This window comes from Vanessa cardui, chromosome 15, assembly GCF_905220365.1.
Source record: "Vanessa cardui chromosome 15, ilVanCard2.1, whole genome shotgun sequence".
Classification (NCBI taxonomy): domain Eukaryota; kingdom Metazoa; phylum Arthropoda; class Insecta; order Lepidoptera; family Nymphalidae; genus Vanessa; species Vanessa cardui.
Window position 1 is genome coordinate 3,574,991 of NC_061137.1, and position 16,269 is coordinate 3,591,259.

General features: G+C 31.1%; 1 protein-coding gene across 1 annotated transcript; it reads right to left on the reverse strand.

The window, feature by feature from the left end:
- Positions 1-1,530: 1,530 nt before the first annotated feature.
- Positions 1,531-9,202, reverse strand: LOC124535783. The gene is made up of 3 exons (XM_047112116.1): positions 9,037-9,202; positions 2,592-2,712; positions 1,531-2,123 (listed from the first exon to the last, which is right to left on the reverse strand). Exons 1-3 carry the CDS (start codon positions 9,128-9,130, stop codon positions 2,006-2,008), a joined length of 333 nt encoding a protein of 110 aa, XP_046968072.1. The 5' UTR covers positions 9,131-9,202; the 3' UTR covers positions 1,531-2,005.
- Positions 9,203-16,269: the final 7,067 nt, after the last annotated feature.

A 16,269-nucleotide genomic window follows, 5' to 3' on the forward strand; every position in this document is an offset into this window, starting at 1 on the left:
TTATGAAATATATTTATTTGTTTTTATATACACACATACCCACCTTATATACCTACTATGTACCATAACGGTTATTTCATTTCATTTATTTATTATGAACGATATATGAAATAAAATTGTACTCGTATAACTCTTCAATCTCAAAGTAATTACGAAAAGATTTTAGATTTAATTTATAGCAATAATCATACAACTGAGCTTTGAACGTTTAAGGATTTCAAGATGATATAACTCTTTTTAATTATTTATGGAGACTTTAACATCAATGACCTCTTTGGTTACGTTTTTTTAAGTGAATATTTCTTATTTGCTATAAAACAGTTATATATTGAAAGTAGTCTGAAAACAATTTAAAAACAAAAATATTCATTTAACAAAACCTGCCTCATCTCACTTGAACACTGCCCTTAACCTTCCCGTATTGGATCAGTATATGTAGGTACTACTACAAATATTAAACTAGAGCTACCAATTATGTTCTAGAATATCATTGAGAGCTACCTTCTTTATTTTTATAGATATAGTTTAAAGGAAAAAAATGCGAAAATATTTATTTATAATTGGAAAACTACTGGTATTGGAATGCGAGCAATCGACGCGGAATCGTCTGTAAATGTTTACAGGCTGTTATTTTTTTTAAATTCCGTCGATCCTTGCCCCATATTTTATTTAATGGCCAGTGAAGCGAGCGGGCAACAGATTGTATCATATAAAAGCTCTTTTTTAATTAATTGTAATATTGGGTAACCACCGCAACCCTCTTCGCTGGACGCAAATTAAAATGTACAAATATAATTTTACCAAAAAAAGTCTCCTATATCATATTCCATTGTATATATACCATTAAAAGATTACATAAATGTAACCTATTCCCAGAGTAAATATAGAAAATATTTAAAATGCAACGACCAAAAAACGTAATGTGTCATTTTATCAACATTATTATAAACCTATTTCAATACTCTGCTCGAAACCGGCCTATCCCATGGTGTTATCCTCCCCTATCCTTTACCATTTAAATCTTACTACTTTCATAGTGTCACTTGTTTATTTGACTAGAATGCCTATACGCTACATTACAAATGCCTATCAACCATACTTATAATATTATTTTTTGAAGACAGATTAAAAAGTATTATAATTTGAAAACTCTAAAAAAGTTACTTAAAGCTATGGTATCAGCGCCATCTATTAGAATACAAAGGAAGCTTTATGAAAACTGAAAATTAAATAGGAATAATTGACAATATTTAATAAAATATATATCTAATATATTTGATTTGTAAATTTTATTAATATTTATTTTGTAATATAAAAGTAAGAATTTTATTAATTGCATTTCAATTGTTCAAAATTAGTTGTTATCGCCACCGAGAGATGGCGTAAGCTACCGAATATAGCTTAGATTATATGCCTATTTTATTGGGTATTTAATATTATGTTACTTACTTTAATTGATAATATAAAATGCTAAATTTAGAATGTTGATAAAATACTTGTTTACCGTGCATGAATAAATAAAACAATTTATAAAGTGAAACTAATTTAATAAAATAAATAATAACAATTTGGCGGCAAGATAGCTTCTCGAGTCGGAGTATACTTTAATCTCCAACTCCTTTATAAGGAACTCTATCAATAAGTCTTTCAGGAGCACCTTAAAGTTTCAAGACTGACGTTGGACAATTAATGAAGAACAATTCCTGCATCCTTAGTCTCAAATATTAATAATAACTCACACATATAAAACTCACTAACACATAAACAAAATACATCTACACAATTTTTATGTTACATTTTCCATTTACATGCATTTTCAACATTTTTCGTCTAATAAGAAAATATTATTTTTTTAACTGTGCTCCAATATCCTTCATTCGTTTAAATGTGAAAACTTCACTAAATTCATATATTTTATTCTTTATCTCGATGTCTTCTTCATGCATCCAGTGTCAGATCTTCAATTGCAAACGTCTTCCAAGACTCGCTCCTGTAGAAGTCAATACTAGATGAGATAGTTGTCTTCTTCACATCTTATTTGTGGACAACAGCTTGGATACGGTCTGCTTAGATCTTCGTCTGTGATGTAACAGTTTGATGAGTCAGTGCTTATAACGTCGCAACTGAAATTTAAAACGCAATTGTTAGAGAAAAACCCATATTAACATAAACCTTTATATATAATTAAATGTATAAATAATGGACATAAAATATTGTATATATAATAAGAGTTCGACGTCATTCCTTGTTGTTGTAATCATGTGAAATCACGTGAGATCAACATTGAAATTTAACTCAAAAACAATTCTAAACTCTTCCCTACAAAAAAGACAATTTCCCTTCAGCCAGGTTTAATTGGATTGAACCAATATTTAGTTATTGGGTAATTGGATGTGCCTGAAGAGAGATTTTTAGTTACGTCCAAATTTAAAGAAATAGGTAATTGTTACAATTCAACGCGTTGGAAACCAAGTAACATGATAGGTTCTGCGCAAGATCTTTTTGAGGTTATGTTGGATTCCAATCTGAGGTTGGATGGAAAGGTCAACTCGTTCATACAAACGATTTATATATATATAGGAAATACTTACGAAGCATAGTCTAGTCTTTGTTTTAAGCACTCTATCCTGTAGCATATTCCGACTGGAGACACCATTTCACCGAAAGGTATGACGTCATCGATTTCTTTAATGTAACAGCCTGTCTTGTGAGCTGGAACAATAAGATAATGTCTTATTAAAGAGCATGAAGAAATATCATATTCTAAGAGTATGAACTAGTATCGTATGGTCGTATCCAAATTAAATGATGTGTTCGAATCGGTCTTAGGCAAAAATTGACATCTGAAAAACGGCAAATTTAAATGACAATGTATTCTAAATTTCACAACGTGAAAAGTATTTTGTTGATCGCGGTATTATTAAATACGTCTGTATAAAATACAGTTCTTAAGTATAAGACGGAATTATACTTGAATATCAAAACCAATTTTATAAATTGATGTAAGATAAGCTGAAATTATTGTTTTGAATAGAGAAAGGAAATAACGTTCATAAGTATATTAATAGCGTAAGCTGTTTTTTGTTCCAGTGAGCACTATAGCTGTATATAAAAAATCGGTTATGGTCTCTTTTTGAAGATCTCCGTAGCCTCAGTAGTTGTACAGAAAATTAAAGAGGATTCTTGATTCAATTTAACAAAGATTTACATGGAAATAAGTTACGAGCTGATTAGAGAGCAGAAGTAGGGCTGTATAAGAAAAAAAATGAAAAACGTAAACAAAATTAAAATAGTTTTCGACAAACTTAATCTTAATTATTTCACCAAATGTAGTGAATGACTTACAGTTTACAATGAAACTAAATCAAAATAAAACCATAGGTTTCAAAATTCATAAAAAGACTCAAATTAACGTAAAGTTCTGCGGGAAAGCCACTAGTGTATATATATGTACATATATCGCTCCTTTATAGTTGTATTACTCGTATGAATATATTAATATTAAATCATATACATATCGTTAAAACACAAAATAACGTTCATTACTTCATAATAGAACAGTAATTACACCAGAAATTTTTTTTCCATGGAAAATATATTATAATTTATTCTTTAGATAACCGGATTTCCATTACAAAGATTGATAACGGAAAAATATATACATACAAATTAATGATTATTTATTTGAGGAAATACATTTATGACAGTTAATTTATTATTAAGATTTAATAACGGTTTGCTTTATCGTCGACTAATACGGAACTAAAAAGCCGCTTACATTATGGTTTTTTTTTAATTAACATCACCAAAGAGGTCAGTCACAGATTAAAAAAAAAAAAAAAAATACATCAATCAGTTACGTTTTTAACAGATAAGAATATGCAAATACTAATTAATTGTTTAACTAAATTTTATTTAAATTCAAAATTATTTTATAAATATAAATAATAGCAAATACAATTAACTTTTTATATCTCGTCGAGGTAACTGTATCTTTATTTAGTTAATCATGATTCTTCTTTAAATTAAAATTAAATGTGTACTCTTACATAAATAGAGACAAAACAATGAAACGAGAAGGATAGGTTATATCTCGTCAAAAAAATCGACATTGCAATTCAACAATGACTTGTTACTAACATATTTCACACCGCCCACGCGATCATAACTCGTGCACGTACAATCACGATTTCAATCTAAACAAATTTAAATACATAATAAATAAACTATCATAATCATTTCCAGTATAATATTCTACAATATAAACACAGAGCCGGATTTAAAGGAGGCCCTGGGCCAGAATGGAGAGTAGTAGAGGTCCTAATAACTGTTTAGTAAAACTATAATTAGTAATATTATTTGACTATATATAGGTATCTATAATAAAACTATTACCTCATCTCAATCTCTGCTATGGGCCCCTCTCTTCTGGGGGCCCAAGACAGTTGCCCCCATCTGAATACCTCTCAGTATAGACGAGTGAAAGCGATAAATTAAAATGACATGAAAATGATTATAAATGTGAAAGTAACTCTGTGTGTCGCTATTTCACGACGAAACTGCTGAACCGAATTTGATGAAATTTTGTACGAAGCAAACTTGTACTTCGAGAAAGGACATAGGCTTCTTTATTGCCTGACACATGACAATATACAACCTAGTAAATTAAAGTAACAGCCTGTAAATTTTCCACCTCTGGGATAAGGCCTCCTCTTACATTAAGGAGAGGGGTTGGAACATATTCCACCACGCTTGTCCAATGCGGGTTAGTGGAATGCACATGTGGCAGAATTTCGATGAAATTATACACAAGCAGGTTTCCTTTCGATGTTTTCCTTCACTGCCGAGCACGAGATGAATTATAAACACAAATTAAGCACATACATATAGTGGTGCCTGCCTGGGTTTGTACCCGCCATCATCGGTTAAAATGCACGCGTTCTAACCACTGGGCAATCTAGCTCTAACCTACAACCTAAAACGCGACTAAAGCTGCGGGCGAAGACTAGTTCGATATAAATATTTTTTTAACAAAACACCCACGTTGTTACATAAAATAACAACTTAATATTCAAGGAATTCGATCGACGTCTGTATATCTTTATGATTACGATGAACTCGAACACAATGCAGCGACCTTGCGGACGTATAAGGATGTATAACGGTTATCATTAGTCGATTTTAGTACTGAATATTGATATGATCTTTTGAAATCGTAACGGAATTATATCGATGAAAGTTCCAGAGACTGGCGATCTGCGCAAAATCTCTGATGTGATATGTTCTGCATAGTTCGACATGTTAGTGTGCAAACAATATAGTCCCATGATATAATTGGTCGGGGAATTCAACAGACAAGTATTATCAATTCACTATTATGGAGGTTATGTATTTATCATGTATTACAAGCCAATACTTAAAACTTAATTTGATATTTCGATAAACAAAAGTTGCATGAGGTGTAACAGTATTATCGCCAAAGCAGCGATTTATTTCAATCAACTTATAAGAAAACTGTTTGTTATATAAATGTGGAAAGGTGTTCAATTATTAATTAAAATAAATGAAAAATTAGTATTATATAAAAGCGTATTTGATGTAAGAAAATTTTATTATGAAAACTCCAGTATCATATTTGATAAGTAATTGTGTATCTTCCTTTATGTATCACCCGGCACAATATTTATTCAAATAAATAAAACATAATTTTTAAATCAAATATCTAACGATTATAATTATTTAATGATCATTAAAAAGTATATAATATATAACTTAGAATAATTTAAACGTACGCGAATAAATTAATATTTAATTTTACGATTATGTAAGTAATAAAATTGTAAAATATTAAATGAACTTTATAACGCAGTATGAAATATACTACCCGGCCGTTATACGTGAAGTCGGAGATAATTAAAAGGTCATAAATATAAATAAAGAAATAAAATAAGATTAAAGTAATATGTCACTATTATCAGCAGTAGGCACCACAATGTTGCATCGGCCTTGTAGTATTGAGAATTAAAAAAAAAAAATCTCACCTTGTAAGTTGTTTACAAACGGGTGCCTTGACCCTTGAGAAGGTTTCGCTAAAACATACGCTAGGGCTATCATAACTCATGTTACGTCGGAAATCGAATCCAATGTACATTTAATACACGTGCTATATTTATCTAAATGATATCTACACTTATTATGTAATCGTTTAAAAATAAACATTCAATCAACATCAATGTATAATTAATTCGAAGAATCTTTATCAAGCTCTTCCAAAGCTATTAAAAGACGCTAATTAAATGGCATTCATTAATGTTACCTAAATGCAAAATCTCTACCAATAAATAAATGCAAAGTTAAGTTTGTATGTTTGTAAAGCTTTTTTATCTTACATTGCATTCACGTTATTAGGGTACAGAAAAATCTAATTGTAACTGAAAGTAAGTAAAACATTAAAATCGAAATTAAATAAGTTTATTGGAATGAACAGATTAAATGAAAGTTCCGTTTTTAATAAATTCATTACGGACGTTTTGATTTTATATATATAATTCTTCTATATGTGTACGTTTTGAAATCCTCTTAAACGGCTAGAAGGATTATGGCGATTTATTTACGATAAGATATTGGCGAAGATTATATGATTTTTTTAGGTGTATAATTCTTATGATGAAAGCCTGGAAATGTAGGCTTACCCGAGTTTAGGAATTTTAAAAATATAAAATAAAAAATAAGATCAAGTCTGTGGCACCCCTACACTAAGTGCATTCTTAAAATAAAACTCTTATCTCTGTTTAAATTATTTTACTACTCTATATTTAAAGTGATAATTACTGTCTTTTTAATAAAACAAACTGTCAGTTTGACAGCTCTTGCTTTAACTGACACTTCATATGAATAATAAGATTGTGACTGGTAGATAAATAAATTGAGGAACATAGAATTAGTAAAAAATAGTAAACTATTCTTCAAAAAATATCAATAAAACTATTTAATTAAGGATTGGTTAATAAATTATAACGTTTATAAATCGAAAGTCACTTTATCAAACTTTTTTAAACGACTTCAAAAAAAGGAGGAGGTTCTCAATTCGTCGGGGCCTTTTTTTTTTTTTTTTAATTTTCATAGATAATCTATGTACTTATAAATTATTAAAGGAAACGATTCGAATGTATAATATTTATCACTAAAAAGAACATTATCATATAAACGAATAATAATATCGAAATTATTATTTTGTAATAATAAAATAATATTATTATAATTATACAATTCATAATATTATGTAAAAAACAAGCGTTAATAATTTAGCCGGAACAAAAAAACAATGCCGAGACAGTTGGCGCGACACATAATATACTCGTTCAGAAATTTCATTTACATGTTATTTTTTAAATAATAATCTGTCTTGTTAATATGCAAATCGATTTTGATTATTATTTTTTATCGTTCCAACGTCAGATAATCGCGCGGAAAAAAAATATATCGGATCATTGTTTTAAATCACTTTGGTGCCATTCTGTCGCTATTTTATTCACGATTTAAAGTATAATTGATATGAAAAGGTTATCTCGGCGCCACTCATCTGGTTAATTTGAATTTGTGGGACGGATTTCTGATTTATATTTACTATAGACGAGTGTTTTTTGTACAGTATTTTAACTTCTTTTTTTATTTCGTAATATCGATTACACCCACTTTTTTAAAAAAAAGTTATCACGGTTTTTTCTTCATAAAAATTTAAACTTTTGTTAATGGTTATTTTCACTAGAAATTCTAGAAAATTCCCTCGTGATATATAGATATAGAAAGTCACAATTTTTACACAATATCTCTGTCGTATTTATTGCTAAATTAATATACGTAATAGCGATGTCATTGATCTCCAAAATATTTTGACAACAGACCAGTTGACAACAATCAAGTGAAAGAAAAGAATTAACCGACATTTCCCCGGGAATCCCCTAAATATATACCTTAATTTACATCCTTATCTGGGTTTGAAAATTATATGCACCAATATCATAACAATTGAATCAGTGAATTAAACGAAATCCAGTAACAAGTTTATCATTTATAATTGTAATATGTTTAAATTCATTTAAAAACTAATTTTATTATTCCTCAAAGTTGTATTTGCAAAGTATTTTAATATTTTGTAAGTGTAAAGGTCAAAAGGTCAATGAAATCCGCTGATAACTATAAGTTATGATACAAGGATAGACACATATGTTTCTATATTATCACGTGTTCACAGGTCTATGGGTCAAGGGCTGTAGTTTCGTCGAATGATTATTTAAGAAAATTGTATACATGAGAACAGAAATCGTCATTATTTTGTTAATTATTAAGTTGTAATTAAATTCGTTATTTTATTAAAAGTCGAATCGAAATTTTAACTTCAAATACCGATTATTTTATAGCCTTTTTTACTAATTAATTAATTATAATAAACTAGTTTTTAAACGTATTTTAAAATTATTCTCATGTAAGATACGATTTGATTTTTATAGCTGTTATGGTAATTAAAAATGTAACTACAAACATTTATGTAACATAGAAAATATTAATATAATTTATCATAAACGGTGGTATTTATTCTTAGAAATGATACTTTTATAATTGTTATAAATACCTATTCCTGACTATAAAGATAACCATAGTATTTGAAGAATATAACAAATTCAAAAAAGCATACATTCATTAGTGACGGAATGAACAAAGTGCTTATCCCGATTCTATCTAAAAAATCTTACAATAAGTTTGAAAGCAAATGGAAATTATTTTGACTAATCACTACTCAAAAGTCATCACTGTCTCGCAATCGAATCGAAACGTTAACTATCAAATCGGAATAGAATCAGGAACGTATCATTGCCGTTGTTTGTTAATTTTCCTCCCCTAGGGCCTACCTCAATTTAATATCACTAAAATCATCAATGAATCGATTAAATTAGCAACTATTTACAAATAAATCAAAAACATACTCGTCTACATAACCTTATTTTTTAGAAGTCGGTTAAAATAAAATTAACTCACCATGTTGACGGGGCTTCATCGGAAGTCTTCCCATCCAGGTGGCGCCACAGGTCAACCCAATAATCATCATCAGGCACAAAATCCTCGACACCATTTTTTTTTTTAATATTCTCAGTCACCTCAAGGTCCCTCGCTAAAGATATACCGAACAAGACTGGCCCGTGGCTTATCTGCCTCTTGTTTTTATTCACACTCGGCTGACTACACACTCGCGGCTTTGCATTATAATTTTTATTCTATACAGCATCGATGATTATTAAAAAAGAACTATTATTGAATTTAAACTAAGAACAAATAAAATCTGATATCAGAAATCAAAATAGGAAATAATAATCATTCAAATTTTATATCGCATAACTTAAATTAATAGTTTTTTTAGACTGTTCGTAATATTACTAAACTTGTTATTTTATTACTGAACACATTTCGATGATCGTAACAAATCATATAAATAATATTTTTGACAGCTGTAGTCTAACAATATAAATTAACATATATTTTGTGTGACGTTACGTTTATAGCTCTGTGGAATAACGTATAGTACGACACAAATTAGATGTAACATCGGCAATATTCGTAAAAACGATCACATCCGAATTAAGTATGCTATCCCAAATAATCAATGTTTATTTCTTATTTGAATATGATCTTTAGACAAACGTAGTAACTTGTAATATCATATGTCCTAATATATTCGTCAAATTGATACGTCGATTTAAATGAAATTGCTTTCTCGGGTTGAACTGACGCGAGAATCTATAGCAACGAAGAGCGTCGAATGGGGGCTTTTTCTATTGGTTGTATAAATCGACAGTAATCGGTTTTATTGAATTTACCGATGCTACATCGGAGTTGTGTCGTACTATATGTGAAAGTCGCGTCGTTTTGTGTGTAAGGACCCTTATGAAGGACGCGCGTTGGAATGTATCACGGGTATTACTAGTGATTCATCTTATTGATGTAAACAAACGTCATTTTTATTATTACCAGTTTCTCTTACACAAGATCCGCGTGTTAACGTCCTTATGCGGTGCGAATGTTTTAGAGATTTTTTGTTTGTTGAAATTTTGGGAATTCTTGATCTCGTCAACACTTTGAGCCGTTGATTACTTAGAAAAACATTACATATGAATATAATTACATTTATACATATATGTAGAATCATGATTAGTCAATGTTTATTCTAGATCTGGATACGAACTCTTCATACGTACTTTTGACATTACTTATTCGGAAAATGATGATCTTACAGAATGAAAACTTAGGATAGAACTTTTCTGATAGTGATGAGTCAGACAGAGATGATCCAGTGGTTAGAACGCGTGCATCTTATCCGATGATTGCGGGTTCAAACCCAGGCAGAGCACCACTGTAAACATGTGCTTAATTTGTGTTTATAATTCATCTCGTGCTCGTCGGTGAAAGAAAACATCGCGAGGAAACCTGCATGTGTCTAATTTCATCAAAATTCTGCCACATGTGCATTCCACCAACCCGCATTGGTACAGCATGGTGGAATATGTATCAAAACCTTAATGGAAGAGGAGGCCTTATCCCAGCAGTGGGAAATTTACAGGCTGTTACTTTACTTGTTTTTACTTTGATAGTGATGACAATTCGATAAAAGACAGACATAACTTATGTCATCTGACAGTTTGAATAGAAGAATAGAATACATTATTTTTTATTATAATCATAGGTATTTTAGGCTTCTGTTTACTAATATGTTTTTAACCTGTTATAACAAAGATTAATGACTGATGAAGGTCGTAATATTGAGGCAAATATCCAAATAGCCATAACATACTGAGTTGTATCAATGAATGGAAATTGGAACAAACCTCGTCTTAGAAGATTAGCTGCCACTGCGCTATTCAGAATGACTGAGACTTGGGACTAAGATCTAATTCAATATGTACTAGTTGTAGCCTAACAAGACATCAATCTCCCTCCCACACACACCCCTTTGTAAGGTAAAATTTATATTTTTTTAACTATTCAAATATATATGTTAACGACATTAGCTCCTTTCAATCAATACCGCCTTTAAATCAAATTACATATACTTGGTTATGCGTTCGTCTTACAGAGTTCGATTGTAAAGGGCTAACTGCTAAGCTACTATTCAGGGTGGTACAGTTTGAACTATCAATTAGTGGTGCCCCGTGAACTAAAACGACATAATTTAATATTGATCGCATATATCGCCTCGTATATTGTTGTACACGTTTTATTCTCTTAAGAACATTATTTAACAATTACCACCAAAGATGAACTGCCGAAGTTGACGCCATGTTGAGAATCATTTTATCTTACCCGCCATGACAGAAAATTGGCGGAAACCGGAAGTTTGTCTTTGGTATTTACAAAAAAAAAACAATACTTGTAGATTATTTATCATAATATTCTAAATATTTAATAGATTAATTTACAATTGTTAACATATATATTAATAACATAATATAAAATGCGACGGACACCGATTTCCACTTAGATGTTCGTTCATTAATCAATATAATGATGTGCCAATGCTTTTTCACGTCCAAACACGCATTAGAATTACGTAATAGAATTATCAATTAATGTAAAGGAGTATACACGTGGGCTCAATGTGTACACAATTAGTATGTCATTGGTCTTCCTCATTCCTGTCCCAATAATTTGTAGTTATATCACTTTTATAGCCTCTAGGATTACGATTGATCACAATCAATCCTGATAAATACTAATGTGGTCTGAGATCAAATACGTCTGCATAATTTTCGCTCTTTTGTTGTCTGTATCCGGGTTATAATACTTAGGAAATATAGAAACCGGAAGGATATGTTACTCAAAGTCTGAGCGTGGGAAATAAGGATGCGAAACCTAGTATGATCCAATGGAATTTCGATGAAGTAACAGTGTCCTCTCATGGCGCCTAGTTGTTCGATGGTAATGGTAATAGACGCTTTATGTCATGTATTTATTATTATGATACAGATCTTGTCTTGCCTCACAAAGTCAACTAATCTCGATTTCTGTATTCCTATCACCTCGCCAATCCATCCATCCGTCTCAATTCCGCACATTATTATGTATTTCATTTCTACAAATTATACAATACATACACCATACAATAATATTTGGGATTTTTATATGTGAAATAATTAAAGCCTGCCCTTTTGAAAGATTAGTCTGAATTTCATAAGACCTAATGTATAATCGACTTCAAAATAAATTCATTCAACGAATATATTGTACAATAAATATTTTATTTAGCTTTACTAAAACTCGATTTATTACTTTTTTAAATAATGCATAAGGTAAACAGTGTTTCACAGTACGCCAAATGGAAAGTTGCTAGCGTGGAAAGACCAAAATCTCACCAAAACCAAGTTTCGAAAAATGTTATTGGACAACTTTTATACAAAAATGCGGTTAAATCCTAAACTCGCTGCCAATCAATCTCTAACTGGAAATTAAAAAAAAAGAAAATTTTCGTTACTTTTATTATTGAAGCACGTTGGTCTGATTTCTGTCCAGTCCTGTCAGTGAACCTTCCTATCTAAAAGATTTATAAAGAATTCATCTGTATTTGCGCATACCATTGAACATCATATCTCCAAAGCAGTTGATAATCCTCTATTAAATGGTCCAATGATCGAAAGCATCCACTACGACCTCGTCGTCATTATTTTCATTATTATTATTATTTGAAATTATAACTTGTATTTATGTATTATTAATAAAATTGTAGGAGTAATCTGATGGTAACTGGTCACCGCTAAGATCAGCCCATTTTGTCTTAGTTCTTAAAACGAAAATTATTAATTTCGTTTTATGCTACACATTTTGAAATATTATCAATGAAGTTATTCATCACTGTTATAAAGATATAAATAAAAAAAAGCTTAGAGATAACATTTATAAAGGTGAAACAAAACTATTCATAGAATTAATTTAATATACAAGACAGTATCCGCGTATAAACCATAACCCAGATACAGAGAAATTTTTAAATCTTTACATCTTATTTGATGCTCGTCATAATAACAGTAAATCACGCCAACGTATCGCTTTCTTCATCCTTGAATAAAATCAAATTATCTTTTTGTTTTTTTATTTTTATTTATAACCAACTTACCATATGTTCACATATTTTTAAATTCATAGGTAAACTGCCAAGTGGGTAACTACTGCCCACACATATTGGTAATTTACAAACCTGCCTTTCTGACATCACCATATCCCTTGTGCCTGTAGTCACACTGGCGCACTCACCCTTCAAATGAGAACGCAACAACACGAAAGATTACTCTTTGGTCGAAGAATATATTAATATATCACAAAGTTCTACCGCCAAGTAAATTTATTTTTAAATTTGGAATTTAAAAAAGTTAATTTATTGTCGATGAATTTTGAGTGGAAAAAGAAATAGAGAGTGCACCTGTGCTTGTATAGCCCACTCACTTTTACACTGTAATACATTCTGCTCAGTTGACTAGTATGACAAGGTAACTGTGCAAAAACTAGCCAGTTTCGATCATTATCTGCCAGTATTTCCGAGAGCTATACAAAACCTTATTACTAACACAGGAACGTAATTAAATACTATTAAATATGCTGCCGTACATAATACGCTGGCAACCCGCCCCGGCTTTGTACTGGGGCAATAATTGAATCACTCTATCTATTAAAAAAACCGCATCTAAATCCGTTTTTGTAATTTTATAGGTCTAGTATACACAAGGACAGACAGACAGCGGTAAGCGACTTTATTTTTTACCATGCAATGATTATGAGTACAAGAGTTTTATATTCGAAGTCCCCAGTACTAACAACTTGGAAATAAAAAATCAACTTGGAATTTCTAAATGCGCCTCGGATAAGACAATACTTTCGAGAGTTAAACGGTGCTACAACAAAAGTTCCTGAACTTCTGTTTACTTCGGAATCCTATTCTATAAGAGCAAATTCGAAATTCGTGTGGATTCGAAATTTAAATGGGAAACCTTATCTGGATAAGCCGCCTGTTTGTTTTTGTCGAGTTTATATTTCAAAATAAACCTTATATTGTTTTGAATCGTATAAATTCAATAGAATATTTTGATGTAAAATTATAATTGATATTCAAAACCAATGGTATCTAAAAACACAATATATATTTCAAAATAACAGTAAAATTCAGCGAGACGTACAGTGAATGCATAATGGGAAGTGTAACATCGGCATTCAAAGTAAAAAGCAACATTAATATTTTATCCTTCGGAATATGCCTTGATACCATTGGTGGCCAAAAGTAGCACCGCGCGCTCTCATTGGTCAAATCAAATAGCATGCTTCCTGTTACACGTTTTCGTCCCTCCGCATGAGAAATAGATGAGTACACACTTCGTGGTAGGGGTTTGTGCAAGCCCGTCTGGGTAGCTACCACCCACTCATTAGCTTTCTACCGCCAAACAACACCACTTGGTATTGTTGTGTTCCGGTTTGAATGGTAACAACCAATGTAACTACAGGCACAAGGAACATAACATCTTAGTTCCCAAGGTTGGTGGCGCATGAAAGGAATAGTTAATGTTTCTTACAGCACCATTGTCTACGGGCGGCGGTGACCACTTACCATCAGGTAAGTCAGGCTCGTCCGCCAAGCAATAGCATAAAAAAAACATCATACATCAAAAATACTTATGTTTTGAATTACGTTCAACGGCGTATTTTAGGCTTTTTTTATTTAACATTTCATTATAGCGCCCTAAGGTATCTTTAGAAAGTATTAGAATGGAAACAAACGTATATTTATGATTGTTGTTTGTTAGTATTTGCTCCTTTTACATATTTGAATATTTTAAAAGCGTAAGATACCACGAACCGCATTCTTTTATAGGTTTTTGACACTCCCGATCGTCCTTAACCCGCACTATAGCAAAACATGTTCTGCATTCTTGTGGCCAAATCTTTCGTTATCTTGTTCCTTTTTTAAATGAACAAGATCCGGGTTTTATTTTGACCAAATCAAGAAGGGCAAAGACCGTAAATCCTTTTTTTATATTTGTATATTCTGTGTTACAGAACATTTCTTTTCAATTAAGCTGTATGCGTTAAAGTTAAAACGCTAATTATAAATATCGCTACGTAAAACATACATAAAGCATACATAAAGCACATATTTGTATATGGCAACATTATTGTTTTATTTTTTCGAATTATTTGACTTGGAAAGAATTTCGCAAAACATTACAGACTACTTAACTCCAACTGGCTGGCAACAAACTCATAATTAAAAAAAAATCTGACACCTTACGATTACTGACGCCTTACGCGACAATGTCTTGACATATTGTTAACGATCCTCATTTTAACTATGGCTGATTCATTACTTGATCTCTTCTTTAATCGTTTTTCTTACATATAAATTTCGATCGAGAGCTGAACTTTGACAGTCTGTTATGTGTAAATAGTTAACTATCGGCACTCAAAAGTTTAAAAAGTAACAGCCTCGAAATTTCCTACTGCTGGGCTAAGGCCTCCTCTCCCATTGAGAAGAGAGTTTGGAACATATTCCACTAAGTTGTTCCAACGCGGGCTGGAACTTCGATGAAATTAGACACATGCATGGTTTCATCAGGATGAAATTAAGGACATGTAATGTATATAGTGGTGCATGCCTGGGTTTGAACCCAAAATCGTCTCAGCTCTCGACACTTTAGTTACCAATAGTAATTTATCTTTTTCACAGGCGCATTGTTCAATGAAAGTCAACAAAAATTCACAATCCATATCGTGTTTAAATTAAAAGCTATCCTGAGGATAAACAATGTTACCATGTGTTGTTTTTGTGACCAATTTTAATATTTGACTTATATTGTGTGAATAAATACTGCTCCAATTGCAAATAGGCACAATGATAAACATAGCTGGTTTTTTGAAAGGGTTCATTGTAAATGGATACCTATACTATCGTTAAATTATAATCAACACTGATGAAATTATTTCATTTATTTGATCGTATAAATAATTGAGCTTTGAGGGCCTTTGGTTTTTCTGTGACGAATCCAACTCTATATCCATACTCTGCTAGTCTATTCCATTCACAAGAGGACAAAGTGGCCAAATTAATAATATTTAAGTGATTTCAAAACAATCGTGTGTAAAAAATCTGATTTTCAATCTAATAATTGAAGTTAACAGTGGAACACCATAAACGAAACATTTCTACCGTACCATTTAGAAGTTAAAGTATGACGCAGGCAA

Excerpts from the sequence above, each read along its gene's own strand:
- LOC124535783 (XM_047112116.1), bottom strand. The coding sequence starts at position 9,130 with ATGGTGTCGAGGATTTTGTGCCTGATGATGATTATTGGGTTGACCTGT. Across the intron at positions 2,713-9,036 it reads GATGAAGCCCCGTCAACATG|CTCACAAGACAGGCTGTTAC; the intron begins GTGAGTTAATTT and ends TTATTGTTCCAG. Across the intron at positions 2,124-2,591 it reads CAAAGACTAGACTATGCTTC|TTGCGACGTTATAAGCACTG; the intron begins GTAAGTATTTCC and ends TTTAAATTTCAG.